Source organism: Neoarius graeffei, chromosome 9 (assembly GCF_027579695.1).
Source record: "Neoarius graeffei isolate fNeoGra1 chromosome 9, fNeoGra1.pri, whole genome shotgun sequence".
In the NCBI taxonomy this organism is placed as follows: Eukaryota; Metazoa; Chordata; class Actinopteri; order Siluriformes; family Ariidae; genus Neoarius; species Neoarius graeffei.
This window is the reverse complement of record NC_083577.1, coordinates 55,230,902-55,253,501: the sequence shown is the minus strand read 5'-3', so window position 1 is coordinate 55,253,501 and position 22,600 is coordinate 55,230,902. Positions and strand designations below refer to the sequence as shown.

At 42.2% G+C, this 22,600-nt stretch overlaps 1 protein-coding gene across 1 annotated transcript; it reads left to right on the top strand.

Moving 5' to 3' along the window:
- Window positions 1-409: 409 nt before the first annotated feature.
- On the top strand, window positions 410-19,768 carry efhc2 (EF-hand domain (C-terminal) containing 2). Its single transcript, XM_060929837.1, has 14 exons — window positions 410-1,709; window positions 1,802-1,952; window positions 2,029-2,252; window positions 2,337-2,588; window positions 3,465-3,572; window positions 3,774-3,912; window positions 4,870-5,035; window positions 5,457-5,599; window positions 10,609-10,805; window positions 10,946-11,079; window positions 11,373-11,567; window positions 12,215-12,307; window positions 12,412-12,514; window positions 19,551-19,768. Exons 1-14 carry the CDS (start codon window positions 1,578-1,580, stop codon window positions 19,659-19,661), a joined length of 2,148 nt encoding a protein of 715 aa, XP_060785820.1. The 5' UTR covers window positions 410-1,577; the 3' UTR covers window positions 19,662-19,768.
- The last annotated feature ends 2,832 nt before the right edge of the window (window positions 19,769-22,600 follow it).

Here is a 22,600-nt window from a genome sequence, read left to right as displayed (position 1 = left end):
AAATTGCTACTGTCATTTCGCCGGTTTGTTTACATTCTAAGCAGAAATGATTTTGTCGGAAGTTTTGTATAAAGGAGTTCTTTATCAAATTTACAAAAAAAAATGCTCTGTTTCTCAAAATCCAGTGAATGTGGATATAATTCACTCAATTCCACTCAATCTCGTTGTACATGGCTTAGAGCCGACTCGGTGCTACGCGCCTTGTCGACTATCAGTGCGTGTACAACTCGATTTTGTGGAATAATTATTAAATATGTTACTTTCTTTACTGACATACACTTTTGTTACATTTAATTTAAACTGGTAAAGTCATTTTTTGAAATCTAAAATGTTGTTCCTGCCCCAATAATGCAGAAATCATAAAATAATCACCTAAGACAAAAATTGTTTGAAGAAATTGCATAATAGGTACCTAATAGGATTTTTTTCACAGTACAGTATAATGATAATGCTACACACTATGTGGCCAAAAGTTTGTGGACACCTATCACACCCACATGTGGTTCTTCCCCAAACTGTTGTCACAAAGCTGGAAGCACAGTTGTGTAGGATGTCTGTTTATGCTGTAGCATTACAATTTCCCTTCACTAGAACTAAAGGAGGCAGTACGGTGGTGCAGTGGTTAGCACCGTCACCCCTCAACAAGCAGGTCCTAGGTCGACTGGGGCCTTTCTGTGTGGAGTTTGCATGTTCTCATCATACCTGCGTTGGTTTCCTCTGGGAGCTCCGGTTTCCTTCTACAGTCCAAAGACGTGCAGATTAGGTCCACTGGCTACTCTAATTTGAGTGGGAGTGTGAATGGATTTCTGGGACTTGCCCCTCAATAGATTGGCAATCTGTCCAGAATGCACTCCACCTCTCCCCTAATGTCAGCTGGGATTGGCTCCAGCTCACCTGCGACACGTAATGGATAAGTGGTATAGAAAATCAATGAATGGAACTAAATTGTCCAAATCTGTTCTAGCATGACAATGCCTTTGTGCACAAAACCTTTCTTATTGTTAAAATTACAGAGGAGAGGTGTTTTATAGGGGTGTTTAGCCTGGTGGCACGGTGGTGTAGTGGTTAGCACTGTTGCCTCACAGCAAGAAGGTCCTGGGTTCGAGCCCAGCAGCCGATGAGGGCCTTTCTGTGTGGAGTTTGCATGTTCTCCCCGTGTCCGCGTGGGTTTCCTCCGGGTGCTCCGGTTTCCCCCACAGTCCAAAGGCATGCAGGTTAGGCTAATTGGTGACTCTAAATTGACCGTAGGTGTGAATGTGAGTGTGAATGGTTTTGTGTCTATGTGTCAGCCCTGCGATGATCTGGTGACTTGTCCAGGGCGTACCTCGCCTCTCACCCATAGTCAGCTGGGATAGGCTCCAGCTTGCCTGCAACCCTGTGGGACAGGATAAGTGGCTACAGACGATGGATGGATGGATGGATGGATGGGTGTTTAGCCCACTCTGACCTGTTGCTCATGGTATTGTTTTAAAACTCTGCTTAAGCCCTGTCTTCTTTCAATAACCTGGTCTGTTTTTTAGGTGGGAAAAGAAAAGTTTCACAAGTCTCAGCATTTTGATTACTGCAATGACCTGCCGATGATGGTGGGAGCAGAGAAGCCTGGTATTGGAGGAGAACTGCTCTTGGGCCAAAGAGCAAAGCTTAAATCTTCAGTGTTTCCCAAAGGAGAGGACAGTGAGGCCCCCTCATGGATCGCATTTGACAAGCAGGTTTGAAAATAAAAGAAAACCAGTTAATCAGTTTCCCAAAAAAGTGTAGCAAAGTGTGCAGATACCATTCAGACAGCTTTCTCTTACTTTAGGTTCTTTGCTTCGATGCATATTTTCAAGAACCTGTTACTCACAGCAAAGAGGAAACTTACAGGATTCGAAAATGTAAGGTTTATTTCTACCCAGAAGACGACACCATACAGGTTGTGGAGCCAGAGTTCAAAAATAGTGGCATTACACAAGGTAACTCCTTCAAATGACAAATAATTGACAATTCTGAGTAATACACTTATGGTTAACCCGTTCTCTCTCCACGTAGGAACACTTATCCGCCGCCATCGCATTCCTCTCCCGGCTCCTAATGATGACAAGTTTTACAATTTGCACCACTTTAATATCAACCAGGAGATGGTTTTCTACTCCAGGACCTTTATGATAACAGACTGTGACCCTTTCACACACTACTTCCTGAGGAAAATGGGTGTGCGTGTTAATGCCCCTGCTGCAATACCAACAGACCCGTATACTAAATTTCGTCAGAAGGTAAGCATGTGGCTGTCTCTAAACTGGTCACTTCTTCAAATGGTATATCAGTGTGTTCCAAGACTGTGCCCTTTACTTTCACAGCAGGAGGACAGCATGAAGCCACTGCGCCCGTATGAGAGGCAGGATACCTTAAGGCAGTTCCTCAACCATGATGGCAATGTTCTGCGTTTTTATTGCTATTGGGATGATACCCAGAGCATGTATGGAGACTGCAGAGAACTGATTCTGCATTACTTTTTGGCAGATGATACCATAGAAATACTCGAAGTTAGATATGCAAACTCTGGTCGAGATACTGCTCCTAAATTTTTACACAGGAGCAAGCTTCCAAAGGTGCGTGGCAGGAGCTCATATGTTATGGTTTAATTGTGAAAAACTATCTTTGTATTTTTTAATGTATTCTCATTCTCAGCTATTTTTGGTACATTCTGTACCATGGGAGATGTTTTTATTTTGTTTTTTAACCACCATGAAATGCTATCACTTCTATTGAGGTGAACATTTTTACAGAATAACAGCCACTGTTGTAGCATCCACTTTGTTCTGTTCAACTAAAAACTTAAAATCAGGCACAGACACAGGGCTGCTTGCTGCCAGTAGTCTACTGTTCTCGTCCAATAGTGATGGATCCGTTGGAGCATGGTGACAGTTATGTGCTGATACGCTCATCGGAATTCCATCATTATTGGAAGAGAGCAGTGCACTATTGCCATACAGTACAAGCCCCTGTGATTTCCTTAATTAGAGTATAGACATACAAGCCACTGTGATGTAACTTTCAACTTTAGTGGAACAAAAAGGACGGCACAGTATTCCAACCACCTCTCCTCGCTTTGTCTTGTCTTCTGCATGGATGAGCTTCTCCATCACCTATGCCTTGCACTCATCTTGACTGACAAGGCTGACATAGCATCAGACTCCCCAAAGCATTTTTCTCTCTCTGCTCTTGAAATCCATTTTGAAAGAATGTTGGATGGAACATTATTATATTAGTATCAGTTAGTTTTTGTCCTTAATGTATCTTGTCATGTTGTCTGGAAGTCTGAAATTGTACTCCTTTTCTATGGCTCTAGATGTCAACAGAAAAGTTTCTGTAAATCCCCTGGTGTGAAAATAATAGCCTCTAAGATATATATTTTAATTATCAGATCTTTTCAGCCAGTTTTTCAAGACAGATTGCAGTTATTTTCTCTTGCCTTTCCTGAACAGCATGCTCCTACTCCCAAACGCCTGCCTGGAGAAATAACAGACCGTACTGTCCTCAATGTATTTGGGCCAATGGGACATGGGGGTCGCTACATTTTGGACAACCTCAAGGTAAGTTAAAAAGTCACTAGTGTGTAAACCATTCTAAACGCGCTTAGATGACATCTATCATTAAATGAAAAATATGGTCTTCATTCTTAATTTTCTCATTTCTCAAGTACCATAATAGCATGTTTATTTATTAGCTGAGTTAGGTGTAAATATGGAAATGCCAGGGGATTAAACTATTCTTGTAAATGTGTATGGTCTCAGACTGGTGCTGTACATGAGGAGTGCTACAAAGACTGTGACCTGATGATCGGAAAGGTCGTTAACGTCTGGGGCCGGAAAGTGATGATTAGTGACTGTGACAACTTCACCAAAGAGTACTATCGTTTCAAATATGGCATTGGTGAGTTCAATTCTCAGCACTGTGGAAAACATCCAAATGTAATCAGTATCGGTTCAATTGGAAATTAAAATTAAGAATGTTCCAAGCTCAGCCTGTGTTGAGGAACTGATTACATCAGGTCACTTGTGTTTTATGTGAGTGTGACCACATGGTGTCAGTATTGAGTTCAGATGTCAGTGTTTGGTTGTTATGAAAATAAATTTTGCTTGCCTCCATTACCGCTCAAAGCTTAGTTATGTTACTTTCAGTTTTCTTTTGCTGATGACTTCCATTAATCTAATGATGTATTGGTGAAAATGAAAACAGATGTCCAATCTGGTCATATCAACCCTGCAGCTGAGTAATGCAGAGAGGCAAGCATGAGAGGAAGTGCGCTCTGTATTAGCACAACACACGCGTGTGTGTGTGTTTACTCCTGTGGCGTACTAGCGTTTCTAGTACTAGCGTTCCACTCCATTACTCTCAAACACCTTGGCGAGGACATTCTAACTTTCACTCTCAAAGCCCACTTTCAAGTCCTCCTGACCAGACCACCTGGTATCTATCTAGCCATGACCCACACTGTATCCTACTACCCATGATAGCGAGACAACGGTATATGTTCTAAATGGCTGCAATTTTTATAAATGCCTTTACATAGCTAGGCATGATCGACTGGTGGACCTGGTGTCGCAAACCATTAAAGGCATGCTGGAAGTAACAACAAAATGTATCAGCACCATGCTGTACAAACGGACTGGTTCACTGATGAAAATATAAGCAATAACTCTCTGTGCAATATCCTAAACACCCGACTTTACTGTCATAAGTGAAAATAGTAAAATAGTGACTAGAATTGAAATAGGATGCTCTTTCGGCAACATGTTTCTATTAATGTTTGGACCTGTAGTTCTTTCTCTGCGTTAAAATCCAAATAATAGTATTAAAATGTCTTTGTGTTTATATGTTCCTTTGTAGAGGACTTCACTCCTGTGAAGTATCAGGCCCCACCACCAGCTAAAGTAGTTCTCCAGGTTCCTCCTTATACTGGCTTTGGATCAGAGGAGGACTCTCTTTGCTCCTGCCAGGGGCTGGTGCTCAAACCCCCTCAGAAAGACTTCAGGAAGCTAATGGAAAAAGACAGGTAACCACATGGTTTCTGGAGTAAGTTCCCTCAGGACATGCTGAACACTTCATTCTACCTTTTAACAGAATGAATATTAAAACTAACCAACACACCAACATCTCTCTGAGCATTTGATTGATCTGAATTGGGGTTAAGTTCCCTGTCTGTTCTACTTGTGTTTTTTCATTCTGACTACGTGTAGTAATGGATGGCAGACAAGGCTGGTCTTTTGTCTTTGCTAAAATTAGGCATTTAGGCATTGGTGCTAGAATTCATTATACAAGTTTGTTTATTGTTCCAGTTTATGGCCATAATTAGAAATATAATCCCAAAAGCAATAATAGTATTTAATTCTATTTCAGCTTTAGTATATATTTTGGTTCTTGATGGGAATACAGTATAATTCAAAATGTTATATTCTGTTACTTCTATATGACAGCCAGGGTCTGGTGAGCCACATACTGAGATTTTTGGGCAAAATGTTGACAGACAACCCTATTGACAAGGACCGCACATTCATCATCTCCTTCTACCTCAGTGATGATACTATAACAGTGTATGAACCCATCCAGAAGAACTCAGGTATGTCTCCATCCTTGCCATCTTATTGTCACTCTTTGCTCACATTTGCATTTTCAAATGTCTCTTCAGTTCAAAACTAGAGAAAAAGTTTTTTTAAAGTTGTTTTATCATTGTAAAGGAATCAGAATCAGAATCACTTTTATTGCCAGGTATGTGAACACACACAAGGAATTTGGCTCCGGTTTCACTTAGCTCTCGTAGTACAAACAGATAAAAAAAAAGCGTAGACAAAAAACAAAACAAAAAGCTATGTACATGTAGAATCTTTTGGTGCAAAATGGTGCATAGTGCAAGGATGACTTAGTAAATATAAATATACAGTGTGCACAGAATGACGGTATGAGTGTGCAGATATTTCACAGCTGATGTTACTGATATTTGAGTCCGGTTTGAGCTGTTCATCATGGAGACAGCCTGAGGGGGAAAAAAATGTTCTTGTGTCCGGTTGTTTTTGCGTACAGTGTTCTGTAGTGTCTCCCAGAGGGGAGAAGTTTAAACAATTTGTGACCAGGGTGTGATGGGTCTGCAGAGATGTTACCTGCCCATTTCCTGACTCTGGACAGGTACAGGTCTTGGATGGAGGGCAGGCTGACACCAGTAATTTTCTCTGTAGACCTTATTGTCCATTGCAGTCTGTTCTTGTCCTGCTTGGTGACCAATCCAAACCAAACAGTGATGGAAGAGCAGAGAACAGACTGAATGATGGCAGAGTAGAATTGTGTCAGCAGCTCCTTAGACAGGTTGAGCTTCCTGAGCTGGCGCAGAAAGTACAACCTCTGCTGGGCCTTTTTGATGATGGTGACTGTGTTGGTCTCCCACTTCAGGTCCCGGGAGATTGTGGAGCCCAGAAACCTGAAGGTTTCAACAGCAGTCACAGCATTGTTGGTGATGGGCGGCAGGGTGGGGGGGCTCTTCCTAAAGTCCACTGTCATCTCCACAGTTTTGAGCGTGTTCAGCTCCAGATTGTTCTGACCGCACCAACAGACCAGCCGTTCAACCTCCCGTCTGTATGCAGACTCGACACTGTCTCGGATGAGGCCGATGACCGTTGTGTCATCTTCAAATTTCAGGAGTTTAACAGACAGGTCTCTTGAGGTGCAGTCGTTGGTGTAAAGGGAGAATAGCAGTGGGGAGAGCACACACCTCTGGGGGGCGCCAGTGCTGATAGTCCGGGTGCTGGATGTGATGCTCCCCAGCCTCACCTGCTGCTTCCTGTCAGTCAGGAAGTTTATAATCCACTGACAGGTGGAGGAGGGCACAGTGAGTTAGGAGGGCACAGTGAGCTGGGTGAGCTTGGTGTGGAGGATGTCTGGAACGATGGTGTTGAACGCCAAACTGAAGTTCACGAACAGGATCCTGGCGTACGTCCCTGCAGAGTCAAGGTGTTGCAGGATGTAGTGCAGTCCCATATTGATTGCATCATCCGCTGACCTGTTTGCCCGGTAGGCAAACTGCAGGGGGTCCAGCAGGGGGTCTGTAATGTCCTTCAGGTGTGACAACACCAGTCTCTCGAAGGACTTCATGACTACAGATGTGAGGGCTACAGGCCTGTAGTCATTCAGTCCTGTGATGGTGGTTTTCTTGGGAACTGGGATTATTGTGGAGTGTTTGAAGCATGAGGGGACTTCACACAGCTCCAGGGATCTATTGAAGATCTGGGTGAAGATGGGGGGCCAGCTGATCAGCACAGACCTTCAGACAGGAGGGACACACCTTCTGGGCCAGGTGCCTTCCTGATCTTCTGTCTGCGAAAAAGCTGACAAACATCCTCTTCACAGATCTTGAGTGCTGGTGTGGGGTCAGAGGCGAGAGGAGGCAGAATAGCAGGAAGTGTAAATTGGTCTTTAATGTCTGGGGGGGGAGAGGTGTGAATGTGTCAAATCTGCAGTAGAACACATTCAACTTGTCAGCCAGTTGATGGTTCATTGCAGTGTTGGGGGATGGTCTCCTGTAGCTGGTGATATTCTTCAGGCCTCTCCACACTGATGCCGGATCGTTGGCTGAAAGGCTGTTTTTGATCCTTTCAGCGTAGCTCCTCTTAGCTGCTTTCACCTCTTTCGTCAGTGTGTTTCTGGCCTGTTTGTACAGGACTCTGTCGCCACTTCTGTAGGCATCCTCCTTGGCCTGGCAAAGCTGCCTGAGTTTTGCAGTGAACCAGGGTTTGTTGTTGTTGTATGTGCATAAGGTCTTGTTGGGCACACGCATATCCTCACAAAAACTGATGTAAGATGTCACGGTATCAGTCAGTTCATGCAGGTCTGAAGCTGCAGCCTCAAAAACACTCCAATCAGTGCAGTCAAAGCAGGCTTGTAGTTCCACTTTGGCCTCATCGCACTATCTCCTCACTGTCTTGACTACAGGCTTAGCAGATTTCAGCTTCTGCCTGTAGGTCGGGATAAGATGAACAATGCAGTGATCAGATAATCCCAAGGCTGCACAGGGGACAGAGTGATATGAGTCCTTTAAAACAGTGTAACAATGGTCCAGAGTGTTAGTGTCCCTGGTGGGACACTTAATGTGCTGTTTATATTTTGGCAGTTCATGGCTGAGGTTTGCTCTGTTAAAGTCCCCCAAAATAATGAGCAAAGAGTCCGGGTGTTTTTTCTCCACGTTGTTTATCTGGTCAGCCAGGTGTTGTAACGCCTCAGTAACACAAGCCTGAGGAGGGGTGTAGACCCCAACCAGAATAAACGAGGAAAACTCTCGCGGAGCATAAAACAGTTTGCAGTTTATGAATAATGTCTCCAGATGAGGACTGCATGATTTGTTTAGAACCGTGACATCAGTACACCAACCTTCATTAATGTAAAAGCAGACTCCGCCTCCCCTTGTTTTCCCCGTGAGCTCTGTTTCGCGGTCCGCTCGGTGCAGGTGAAATCCAGGCAGGTGGAGAGAAGTGTCCGGGATGTGCTTACCAAGCCAGGTTTCGGTGAAGCACAAGGCAGCAGATCTGTTAAAATCCGTATTGATTGTGTTGAGGAGCAGCAGTTCGTCCATCTTGTTGGCCAGAGAGCGGACGTTAGCCAGGTGAATAGACAGGAGCGCAGTGCAAAACCCCTGCTGCCTTAACCTGACGAGCGTGCTGGCTCGCTTCCCCCGGTGTCTCCGGCGTCCTCGGCGGAGACCATAGAGAGCTGTTGCTCCTCCAACAAGTAGCTCTGGAAAACTTTCTGGATCAATGAAAACCAATGAAAAAACTTTACTGGTGGTTATTCCAATGTTTATGAGTTCTTCTATGGAGTATGTGACCAGAGAAGAAGCGCAAGAAACACAACAAATACACAAAAATGTAGAAAGTATGAGAGAACGAAGTACCGAGGCAACCGTCCGCGGCGCCATCTTTTTATCATATACTGTATGTATTAATTAAGTCTGGTCACATTCCAAACAAATATACTTTTCCAGATTAAGAAGAAGAAGAAGAAATCTTTATTTGTCACATGCACACTTCAAGCACAATGAGATTCATCCTCTGCATTTAACCCATCTGAAGCAGTGAACACACGCACCCAGAGCAATAGGCAGCCACACTACAGCGCCCGGGGAGCAGTCAGGGGTTAAGTACCTTGCTCAAGGGCACTTCAGCCCAAGGCCGCCCCACGTTAACCTAACTGCATGTCTTTGGACTGTGGGGGAAACCAGAGCACCTGGAGGAAACCCATGCTGACACGGGGAGAACATACAAACTCCACACAGAAAAGTCCCTGCCAGCTGCTGGGCTCGAACCCAGAACCTTCTTGCTGTGAGGCAACAGTGCTAACCACTACACCACCATGTCACCCATTATATAATAATGTATAATGCAATAATACATACCACATCCAATATTTTTAACAAGCTTCACATCAATTTGGTCAGAAAAAACTATTTCAGACTCTAGCAATTGTTTTTCGATAGGATGTGGAGTTATTGCATCTTTAATAATTTGAGATAATGGAAGAAGAACAGCAACTTTATTCATCACACACTTGTGAAATTCCTCTCTGCATTTAACCCATATGAAGCAGTGAACACACACATGCAAGCAATGAGCACGCATGCACACACACACACACACACACACACATACCCAGAGCAGTGGGCAGCCATGCTAACAGCACCCGGGGAGCAGTTGGGAGTTAGCTCAAGGGCACCTCAGCCCAAGGCCGTCCCATATTAACCTAACCGCATGTCTTTGAACTGTGGGGGAAACCGGAGCACCCGGAGGAAACCCACACAGACACAGGGAGAACATGCAAACTCCACACAGAAAGGCTCTCGTCAGCCGCTGGGTTCGAAACCAGAACCTTCTTGCTGTGAGGCGACTGTGCTAACCACTTACACCACCGTGCCGCCCAAGGTTATGACCTCATGTGAGGAGTAAATACACAACACAGTTCCAACAATATAAACCTAACCATCCATCCATCCATTATCTGTAGCTGCTTATCCTGTACAGGGTCACAGGCAAGCTGGAGCCTATCCCAGCTGACTATGGGCAAGAGGTGGGGTACAGCCTGGACAGGTTGCCAGGTCATCACAGGGCTGACACATAGAGACAAACAACCATTCACACTCACATAACCCAGGACCTTCTTGCTGTGAGGCGACAGTGCTAACCACTACACCACCATGCCGCCCATATACCTAACCACTGAGCTCAATTTTTTTTAAGTCTACTTGCCTAAAATTGTTATTAGTATTCCAACAATACTGATATTCTTGACTGTTCTGTACTTAGATTATTTATATAATTAATTCAGCGACGTATTTATTTCTGCAAGAGACTTTAAAATTTTATTCCAATTCATTATTTCATTTTTTTTCTATACAGAAATGTGTTAAACTGCTGACACATACCTGCAATTAAATAAATTTAAAGGAAATGGTGCCCTTTTGAAAAAAAAAATCCTTAATTACCAAAAAAATTAATGAAAAAGTATATTTTGCATTTTGTAATTAAACCCTTGTCAAATTCGTAATGCAGTTGCAGAATAAACTGATACAAATATGTGTATATTATACTGAAGGCATTATTGGAGGAAAATTCCTGGAGAGAAGACGTGTGAAGAAGCCAGGACAGACGCTCTTTAAGAGTGAGATGTCGGGGTACTACAAAGCTCAGGACTTGTATGTGGGAGCCAGAATCAATATAAACAACCATCTTTTCCAATTAATGGATGCTGATGAATATGTTTTCAACTATATGGAAGAGCATGCAGAAGAGGTAATGCACATAATGCTCATTCTTATTCAGGCTACATTTTGTCTTGTGCTTAGCCTTATCACTTATAATACTTTGCAGCTGGGAAATATACTTTAATTACTGTTATTCATAGATATGCTTTGGTTATTATTCTTGCATAGTTCCCCAAGGCCAACATTGACACCATTTTGAGCAAGTTCAAATCAATTCCTGAAGAGAAGCAAAAGGAAATGAGACAGTTCTTGGCATTAAGTGATTCAGGCAACACTGGCTTCATTCCTTATGAGTCTTTCAGGTAAGCAGCCAAACTCGGAATATGTATTGAATAAGCACATTAACATTTATATTTTTCCTTCTTCGCTGGCATGATGACATAAAGCACCTAGACAAGTATGCAGGGAATGCACATTTCTAAAACAGCAGAAAGATCTATCACACACTCTTGTCCAATCCAACTTGCTTCACAGACTGCATGTGTCCATGTTTTCACTAATACACACAAGTGAAAACACAGCATATTCTCCATGGATTTCTTGTCAGACACTGCTCCATGTGATTCAGCAGCTAAGCGCCTGTGTGTCCCTATAGGTCTCTGTTGGCAGATATGGACAGTCAGCTGTCGGAGCATGAGATCATGACGTTAGGCCGTACCTACTCGGTGAGGGAGCAGCCTGAGCTGGATGTGGGCCTCCTGCTGGCCATCGCTCAGACTCACCTGAGGAAGAAACAGTTTGAGAGTTTCTCAGACATGCTGCAAGTTTTCACACACGAGGACAGAGACAGGTATAACAGGAGCTCTGTTACACATCATTGCATTTTGCATCAACAACCAGGAGATGGAGCATGACCCTTGGTCAAGTCACCATTTGTTATGTATTTAACTCATGCTTCACTCAAAACTTGACCACAAGCTGTTATTTTTCACCTCACATCATGAGTAAATGATCAATATAATCACAAGAGCATATAAGTTTTGCAGGGTGTTGCATGAATGCATATTTTCATACAGAAATAAGCATGTCTGTGCATTTCTTGAAAGACATGGTCACCCAGGCACGGTCACCCAGGCACAAGCACTAAGCTTGAGGTAGAGCAGCATCAGTCTGCAGACCCTGCGGCTCCACATTCAGGAACTGTGATTAGTTCCAGTGGTATAAGTGAAGCATTGGAACCAGATGATCTCCCTGGACTTGTGGCGTGTAGCAAATAGATGGCTGGGAACACCAGTGGATTAATGTACATGCGTCTTTTTGGAAAACCCAGTTATTTTAAATTTTTTGGAATATCTAATGAGTAAAGAACTTATGATTGGCTACATCTGGATATTTCTGATCCACTCTTTTTATAGGAAAAGTAACTGTAATCTCATACCCACCTTGAGTATCTTTACCAATCTTTTTTGCCCAATTCCTTTCTTTGTTATGCTGAAGAAGTGGGACTCTTTCCACCAAAAAGGCCAGAATTATCTGTAAAGCCTTCCACTTGCCACTGGATGATGACCTTTTGAGAGCCCTTCTGCACAAGTAAGTCATGCTATTTTGCTTTTTTTTTGTTAAGCCAAAAATTTTATGTACACATCTTTATCCTGAAAGGTGTCACATTTTATTGTCCTCATGTTGACGTTCAGATTTGAGAATGAGTCTGGGAAGATGGACTATCATGCATTCCTGTCAGGGATCAACTGGAGAGAGAGTGCCTCCACACCACTTCCACCAGATGCTATCATGAAAGTGAGTTAACACCAGTTAATACTGCTGAAGGAACTGGAGAAGCTGATGTTTCAATGACTTGTTAAACACGGAAAAAGTTTTGAGTCATTGCACTGTGTTCCTTTGAAGCTTTGTCTGCCATCATTAGCAGACACAGCCACACGCACTCCAAGCCGAAAAAGTGAGAGTGTGTTTGGAAATGAGGGCCAGGTGGCAAAGTTCCAGTCTCTGGCTCTCAACCTACCACAGAGGCACCTCCAAGCCTCACCTCATTCAAATCAGCCTTGAGAAAAACCCAGTGAAATCTTTTTATTGCAGCCCTTTAATTTAGCGTGCTATGCCGCATAACGGTCTAAGCAGAACCATCTGCCTCAGTGTTCACAAAATAAGTGGAGAAAAGGGGGAGTTTAGGTGTTTTCACCAGTAGATGGGGCTTTTGATTATTTTGTGTTTTTATCTTTAATCAGACAGAAAACAGGCTTGGTACTTTAGAGCAGTGGTTCTCAAAGTGCCTCCCCTGTGAAACATAGCTAGAGGGTCCCTAATTTATTTTAGTCACAGTGATGACAATCACAACCTTTTTTTTCTCAAGTTACTGTACTCAGAAATGAGTAGGCCAATAAATCAAACCAACTTAAACCAGAACCCGGTGTTCTATTAGCAGAAAGATCAGGAATAAAAACTCTATAAGCCTAGGTCACAACCGGACGTACGATTTTTTGGCCGTGCAATTTTTGGCGTTTCCCAAATCGCTGCGTTTTTTTTTGTTCGTGGAGAAAGACACACGTTGGCCGTAAGTTTGTCTTGCAACCTGAAAAAAACGTAAGCGCCCATAGAGTTTGTTTGACATGACAAAGAACCTCTGCGGCCGGTCTGCGGCCAGTCTACGGCTCGAAAATCAGCACGTCACACGCGCGCCCTCCGTGCGTTTCTTGCGTTTTTTGCACGTAGACCGGCCGTAGGAGCACGTACGGGCAGTTGTGACCTAGGCCATAGATCTAATATATGGCCAGAATATTAGTGTACAAGTTTGAATAATGTGTTAACTTTTGAACAGTTGTTCATAAAATAAATCTGTATTGAGAGGGTCCATGGATCGATTTACAGTTAAAGGAACAGTCCACCGTACTTCCATAATGAAATATGCTCTTATCTGAATTGAGACGAGCTGCTCCGTACCTCTCCGAGCTTTGCGCGACCTCCCAGTCAGTCAGACGCGCTGTCACTCCTGTTTACTCCTGTTAGCAATGTAGCTAGGCTCAGCATGGCCAATGGTATTTTTTGGGGCTGTAGTTAGATGTGACCAAACTCTTCCGCGTTTTTCCTGTTTACATAGGTTTATATGACCAGTGACATGAAACAAGTTCAGTTACACAAATTGAAACGTAGCGATTTTCTATGCTATGGAAAGTCCGCACTATAATGACAGGCGTACTAACACCTTCTGCGTGCATTGACAGCGCATTGATACGGAGCTCAGTGTCAATGCGCTGTCGAAGCGCGCAGAAGGTGTTAGTACGCCTGTCATTATAGTGCGGACTTTCCATAGCATAGAAAATCGCTACGTTTCAATTTGTGTAACTGAACTTGTTTCATATCACTGGTCATATAAACCTATGTAAACAGGAAAAACGCGGAAGAGTTTGGTCGCATCTAACTACAGCCCCAAAAAATACCATTGGCCATGCTGAGCCTAGCTACATTGCTAACAGGAGTAAACAGGAGTGACAGCGCGTCTGACTGACTGGGAGGTCGCGCAAAGCTCGGAGAGGTACGGAGCAGCTCGTCTCAATTCAGATAAGAGCATATTTCATTATGGAAGTACGGTGGACTGTTCCTATAAAGAGGCCACTGGCTGAAAAAACTTTGGGAATCCCTGTTTTAGAATTCTGACTCTAACATTGTGTTATGGTACACATAGACAGATGAGAGGATTTTCTTTGCTTGCTTTGCATGTTGTTGCTTTGCGTTACTTGCTGACAGCCTGTCACTGTCACTTTCCAGCCATTTTCTGTTATGCTGCCTAAGCCTACACTAGAAGGCCACACACTAGTGAAATACTCTCACTTTACCAAGGAGCTTTCCAGATGCACAGAAGAGGAGTGACATTGTCTTCGGCATCTTCACGTCATTGCTGCAGTGCATTATTAAATGTAAACTTACCTAGTGCATTTTAATAAACTTAATTTCATTTACAGCCCCAATTTCAAAAAAGCTGCAACACTGTGTAAACTGTAAATAAAAACAGAATGCGATAATTTGCAAATCATGGAAACCCTATATTTCATTGAAAATAGTACAAAGACAACATATAAAATGCTGGAACTGAGAAATTTTCATTTTTATTTATTTATTTTTAAATATATGCTCATTTTGAATTTGATGTCAGCAACACGTTTCAGAAAAGCTGAGACAGGTGATGTTTACCACTGTGTTGCATCACATCTACTTTTAACAACACTGTAAACGTTTGGGAATTGAGGAGACCAATTGCTGTAGTTTTGAAAGAGAAATGTTGTCCCATTCTTGCCCGATATACAATTTCAGTTGCTCAACAGTTCTGGGTCTCCTTTGTTGTATTTTGTGCTTCATAATGCACCAAATGTTTTAAATGGGAGGCAGGTCTGGACTGCAGGCAGGCCAGTTTAGCACCCGGACTCTTACTATGGAGCCATGCAGTTTTAATATGTGCAGAAAGCGGTTTGCCATTGTCTTGCTGAAAGAAGGAAGGCCTTCCCTGAAAAAGATTTTGTCTGGCTGGCAGCATATTGCTCTGAAATGTGTATATATCATTCAGCATTAATGATGCCTTCCCAGATGTACAAGCTACCCGTGCCATATGCACTAATGCACCCTCATACCATTACAGATGCTGGCTTTTGAACTGTGCACTGATAACAAGCCGGACAGTCCCTCTCCTCTTTAGCCTGGAGAGCACTGTGTCCATGATTTCTAAAAAGAATTTCTACTTTTCATTCGTCAGACCTCGGGACAATTTTCCACTTTGCTTCGGTCCATCGTAAAAGAGCTCAGACCCAGAGAAGGTAATGGCGTTTCTGGATATTGTTTTATATTTTTTTTAACTTGCATTTGTGGATGCAGTAATGAACTGTGTTCACAGACGATGTCTTTTCTGAAGTGTTCCTGAGCCCATACAGTGATTTCCGCTACAGACTCGTGTCTGCTTTTAATGCGGTGTCGCCTGAGGGCCTGAAGATCACAGGCATCCAATGTCAGTTTTCAGCCTTGTCTCTTACATACAGAGATTGCTCCAGAGTCTCTGAATCTTTTAATGATATTATGTACCATAGATCAGGGGTTCTCAACCTTTTCTGCTTTGAGGCCCACCTATTCATACTTGTTACAAGTCGGGGCCCACTAAAAAAAGATCCCCAATTATTTTGGCTCATCTATTCTATTAGAATCTAATAATCTTTTGTAAAGTATATTAACAGAATGCAACATCACTCCCTGTTACAGATGAGAGCCCATGAATTAAATAAATGCAATAAAAACAAACTGTTTTTAATTGTAGGTATTGTATTTAAAACTGCATGGATGTGCCAGAAGCCAACATAAAACCATGCATGCAGGTCATTCTCGGTCAAAAGGGATTAATGATCCAAAAGTGGAGTCTGGGCGATTAACATAAGAACTTATTGCCATGTTTGTGTACAGCGAACAAGCAAGTTATTAAAACCCAGAAGTACACTCAAAAGAAGTGGATATAGAAACCACTCAATGGGATTAGATCCTTACACGCTAACAAAGAAGGATTTTTCCTATGAGTTGGAAAATTATCCATCCACTGAGTTCCCTGACATCTCAAACTACCTGGTGCTGCAGACATCATTCTACACGGACACGCAGATGAAAACCTGGAAGAGCATGGAGGCATACAACATTTTATATGTGGCTGGGTGAAAGATCTGGTGATCAGGACACTACAAGATAGACGGCAGTAGACGGATCTAAGTAGGGTTGCCACCTGTGTCTGACAAAAATCCTGGACATTTCGACCATCCAATCGACCTTTTTGCTTGTAAGCAACAACGCCCTTCGCACATCTAACCCAAGACAAAAATCGCCCTTCTACGCTGAAATTGTATTGCTCTAATTAGTAAAAATGACGCTTTTGCTAGTTATTTGTTTAGTTAATTGCTTTACATAATATAATGCTTTACATAATTGCTTCATTATTTTGGTTTATTTCCAACAGTTTTTGGTTGTGGACACCTGGGGGCAGTAGTGGGCACAGGTAAAAGGGGAATACATAATTAAGTTCTGTTTGTTTGCTTATGTGGAATAAAAATAAATAATTAATTTTTCATTGTACCTAAGAATACCTGAATGTAACAATGTAAGGTGTAGTGTCAAACAGCTTACCTGATTGCTTAGAGTGTAGTGTGTGCTTTGCTTGTGTTTGCCTGTGCCTCTGCTGCTCTTGGCTAAACAAATAAATAGGAGGACATGTACTGTAACTGATATAACTGGGCACATACAGTACATACAGGAGTATGTACTACACTACACTATTTCATTTAATTCACCAAAACCTTACCTAATCTTCCATTTATATTTGGTGTTTTTCTTTGCTGCTGCTATGAGTCCTGGCTGATTTTCAATGAATGTCTTGAACTCAGTACAGGACAACTGAAAGTTTAGCCTGACTTGAAGCTCAGCCTTCACCATTGCAACAGAGAGTCTGTTTCTTTTATCAGTCCAAGCCGGTTCCAGGCTAGCACCAACTCTCTGCTGGGCCAGAGGAAAGAACCGCTTACGTCAGCGGGGGGGCAGAGTTGTTAAGACCAACAACAATAACAAGACCATGAAAGATCGCCATTTTTAAGCGACAAGAAGCAGCAGCTGTACAAACGCGAAGTCATCCATTATTATTATTATTATTATTGTTGTTGTTGTTGTTGCTGCTGCTTCTTTCGTGTTGTTTTTGCTTTGATATTCGCGCCAAAGTTTATTTAAACGTAGCGCCGTAACTGACGTATACAGCGACGTAAGTGACGTATTCAGCGACGTAATGACGTGGCTCCGCCTAGCACGGCGAGCTATGGAAAAGCAAACTAGTTCTCAGCTGGCTCGCAAGTTGAAATACACATTTTGCCCATCATGTACAAAAAAACGGGACATTCAGTGTCCCGGATTTTTTTTTTTTTTCCGGGACAGACCATGAAAATCCGGGACAATCAGGAAAAACCGGGACAGGTGGCAACACTAGATCTAAGTGCAGGAAGAGTTTATTAGCAGGCGTGATATTTACAAAAGCAAAACCGAATATTTAAATAGCATTATAAACATAGCTAGAAACTAATGTGAGAGTGATAATGCTTCGCAAAGCCTCTGTGAAAACAGCTTCTGTATCTGTCCGTGCTGATTGCGCCCAAATCAGTATCAGGTGTTTCCCGTAACGACCGGGTCCCAAGCATGCGCACAATGCGCTCCGTGAGTGTGCACGGCCGCTCGAGCTGCACCAGGCCCAAGCACACAAAGGCGTGACAGTCAAGTGTTCACCACAGTTGTGACCACAACTTTTAGCTCACGTGTATATCGCCACCAAAATGCCTCATTTTCATTGATAACCCATCGCAAAGCATCGCAAGCTGTAGTGTGTAGGAGTGTAGTTAATGAGGCTGATGTGACATCGGATGCAACCCAGCAATTGTACCCTACGATGAGTAAAAAAATTAAATTCAACTTGAAAATAAAATTCGCTGCCCACTAGATGGTGTTTCGCGGCCCACTAATGGGTCTCGGCCCAGTGGTTATGAAACACTGCCATCAATGATGTGATCCCCAAATTCTTTGCAAGTTTACATTGAGGAACGTTATTCTTAAATTGCTGCACTGTTTGCTCATGCAGTCTTTCACAGAGCGGTGAACCCCTCCCCAACTTTACTTCTGAGAGACTCAGGGTCACTGGGATGCTCTTTTTGTACCCAATCATTTTCGTGACCTGTTGCCAATTAACCAAATTAGTTGTTGGTTTTTGGTTTTTGGGGTTTTTTTAGCATTACACAACTTTTTCTGTCTTTTGTTGCCCCTGTCCCAACTTTTCTGAAACGTGTTGCTGACATCAAATTCAAAATGAACATATATTTTTCAAAAAACAATAAAATTTTAGTTTCAACATTTGATATGTTGTTGTCTTTTTGTACTATTTTCAGTGAAATATAGGGTTTCCATGATTTGCAAATTGTCACATTATGTTTTTTTTTTTTTTACACAGTATCCCAACTTTTTCGGGACTTGGGGTTGTAACTGCCATTCTTCATGGTGGTCAAGCTTACCTTTCCAGTTCAGCGATCTACAGTTTCGTCTTGGTGCTAGTGAATCTTAGATACAAGTGTGATTTCACCCCCAGCTCTGAGCCTAACTCTACCCAATGCATACAAAATGTTAAAAATTGGGCAAGGGGCTGAAAGAGGTGGGGGGTAGGGAAGAGCTAAGGAGGGGGGCGAAGCGGTGAGGGCTGGCATGGAAGGGCTGGGGGGGATGCATGGTGGTGAGGGGGAAACCTGGATGTGTGAGGCATATTTGAAAATGAGCATGGTTTCACAGACTCCCTCTCAAGCGCAGGGCCTGAGGAAAGTGGCCAGGCATTAACATTCATTTTTAAATAAAAATTTAATGTACCAGAGAATTACCAAATGGTTGACTTGACGTCAGCATTGGTTTTACAAGGCTCAAGATGATTTTAACCAGTAGATGGAATTTTGAGTTATTACCAACTCATAAAATGCAGATTTCTTTTAATAAAAATGGTCATTTTGTCAATATTAACACTAGTATTGATGTGTTTCATCACAGTGCAGTTATATCATTTAGTTTAAAGCTAAAAAAAAAACGTTTAAATGTGTAGTACCTCTTTAAGAATTTTACTGTTGATGCTTTATCTATTATCAGGAAGCCTCACATACTACACACTCATTGTAACCAATAATGACCAATTAAAAAGTGTATTACTGAAAAAATAAGAGATATTAACTCAGTACTCCTCTCTGTACATTTACACTATTTATATTTTACCTGCTGTTATTTGCAGTTCAAAAAAGACTGGAAGGGAGAAGCAGTAGGTCCTGCAGTAAAAACCATCAACTACTCTCTGTTACTGGAGGATGTCTTTTACAGTATTCACACTAATATTATCAGCTGAGAGGCCTGGAGATGTCCTCTCACCCACAGACACCAACATACAATAATGAGAACATTGTGAGCCATATGTTAATGAAAGAAAGTTCAAATAAAGGTATACCCCTCTCACATCACCTGTGTGCAGTATTTTTGTGTATGTTTATGTGTACATGGACCTTATCCACAGAGGAGTGACGAATTAAAGATAAAAACAAATTAATAAAGTGTTGGACCAACATGAGCTACCAGAACAGCTTCATTGTGCCTAGGCAGAGATTAAACATGTACCTGGAACTGTACTGGAGGAATGAACACAGTTCTTCCCAAAGATATACCTTCAGTTGGGGTTTTTATGGTGGTTAGTTGGGGTTTTTATATCTTCCACAGGTGTTCAATTTGGGCAGCACGATGCTGTATTGGTTAGCACTGTCGCCTCACAGCAAGAAGGTTCTGGGTTCGAGCCCAGTGGCTGACGGGGCCTTCCTGCGTGGAGTTTGCATATTTTCCCCATGTCTGCATGGGTTTCCTCCAGGTGCTCCGGTTTCCTCCCACAGTCCAAAGACATGCAGTTAGGCTAACTGACTACTCTAAATTGCCCATAGGTGTGAATGTGTGTGTAAATGGTTGTTTCCGGGTGGCATGGTGGTGTAGTGGTTAGCGCTGTCGCCTCACAGCAAGAAGGTCCGGGTTCGAGCCCCGTGGCCGGCGAGAGCCTTTCTGTGCGGAGTTTGCATGTTCTCCCCGTGTCCGCGTGGGTTTCCTCCGGGTGCTCCGGTTTCCCCCACAGTCCAAAGACATGCAGGTTAGGTTAACTGGTGACTCTAAATTGACCGTAGGTGTGAGTGTGAATGGTTGTCTGTGTCTATGTGTCAGCCCTGTGATGACCTGGCGACTTGTCCAGGGTGTACCCCGCCTTTTGCCCGTAGTCAGCTGGGATAGGCTCCAGCTTGCCTGCGACCCTGTAGAACAGGATAAAGCGGCTAGAGATAATGAGATGAGATGAGATGGTTGTTTCCCAAGCCCAGAAATGGGAGGGTTGCAGCAGGAAGGGCATCCGGTAGAAAACTATGCTTTGACTCAGAACTGCTGTCTGAGTTAAAGAATCTAGGATGTAACTAGAGTGAATGTCAGTAATAATAAAAGATGTAGTAAAATTTAAGTATAGTGCACAAAAGCTCCAGACAAACAGGACATCTCAGACACGACAAACATTTTATGTACTATTCTATGCTAAACTTTAACTATATCTATTATATGATTAGAAATATGAATAAGAATGAGGTCATGCATGTACAAGATGTTAAGCCAAAGCATGTTTTATATATGGACTTGCAGACGTGTAATGATCTGCATTGTTTGCTTGGGCCAAAATAAGCTCTAATCAGACACGTCATTCAATTGTCAGTGGCTGATGCAGAACATAAAAATATGGCTGAAGTCAGAGCCCTAGTAATTAAGGCTTGATCCTCAGATGACTCAGGATGAGTAAATTATCTCACACCAGCATGACTGAATCTTTGTCCCAAGCCACCACACTTACGAAGATATTGTACTCCGAAGTCATCAGCTTTGTGGTCTACAATACAAAGGCCTACTCGTGCTCCCTGCATATTTAACCCAATATGCTTTCTAAAATGGGAGAATGAGGACACTGGGAGACATTGTGCTTTCTCTGGACAGTTCATGGGCATCAGATAAACAATAATGAGCATAATAATACCTCATTCATTATAGATGTAATTTTCTCCTGTGACTAAAGTCACATTTTCTGATGTTTACTGTCTGAAGATTTCATCATTAAAGCTATTCATTTCCTATTACCATACCTGATCCTAGAATAGATGTAGTTAGAGTTCCTAAGTATCAACTGATTTAACTGGAAGGAATAAAAATTCTCTATGTGACAGACATTTAATTTTGGATGTGATAGTTACTGGGCTATGTAAGGATTTTAATTTTGCCTGCTTCTGATTTAATGGTTGCTTAGTTCAGTCTCTTGAGACTCTCTAAAAATTTCCAAACAGGAAAACATCATAAATATGTATGGACTGCAATGAAAACTGACAGGATTTATGCATATTGGTGATGGATAAATATGCTTAACATACTTATAAAAATGTATGCCCAACCAATGAAGCTGGAATAATAATTTTTAAAAAAGTTTAAATGGGCATCAGATGAGCTCTTTTCAGATGAGATTTTCCCCATAAGGATGTTACCAATCTCACGTGTCTTTTAAAATAAAAAGATTCAAACATTATTTCAAGATGTGCTGCATCTTCTCATACTGTATTGTTGCCTCTTCTGATTATTTTTCTTTCTGCTTTCATCAATTTAAATGGTAATATGTGCCCATGGTCACAAATTTTTTTATCATAATATTTTTGCTTTTTACCATTTTACCCAAGGGTTTTACAGCCAGGAAAAATCCAAAATAGTCTTTTATCCTTACTCTGAAATGGTAGAAACAATGATTTTATTGAAAACTGAAGGCCAGTTTGCTTCAGATACATAAATAGGCAAAATAGTTTCAATAGTCTATCCCTCCATAAATTAGAGGCTCAGTGGAAAATTTAATTTGATTATAAAGAGCTGTAATGAATCACTTGTTAATGCTGACCACAGAAATATGTGGTACTAGCAAAGTGATTGTTTTTTTTTTTTTAGTTGGGACAGAGAGAGGGAGAGATGCTGCCGAAGATGTGGGGAATGAGCTGTTTTCACTCCCTGGCATAGAATTCAATTTTCCAGCACAAGTCGCCTTCTTTATAATGTACATGTATAATTGAGTTCAATTTGCCCATACTGATTAAGAACAAGGATTAATATATTCTGAGTATGCTTCACTTTATATATACTATATGCCTGTTCTCCCTGCCTCTCTCTGTTCATACCTGGTACAATAATCAGTGAGTTGTCTTTGGCTATGTGCAGTCTGAACATTATTCTAGATGGTAAAAT

Excerpts from the sequence above, each read along its gene's own strand:
- efhc2 (XM_060929837.1), top strand. The coding sequence starts at position 1,578 with ATGATGGTGGGAGCAGAGAAGCCTGGTATTGGAGGAGAACTGCTCTTG. Across the intron at positions 5,600-10,608 it reads ACCCATCCAGAAGAACTCAG|GCATTATTGGAGGAAAATTC; the intron begins GTATGTCTCCAT and ends ATTATACTGAAG. Across the intron at positions 11,080-11,372 it reads ATTCCTTATGAGTCTTTCAG|GTCTCTGTTGGCAGATATGG; the intron begins GTAAGCAGCCAA and ends GTGTCCCTATAG.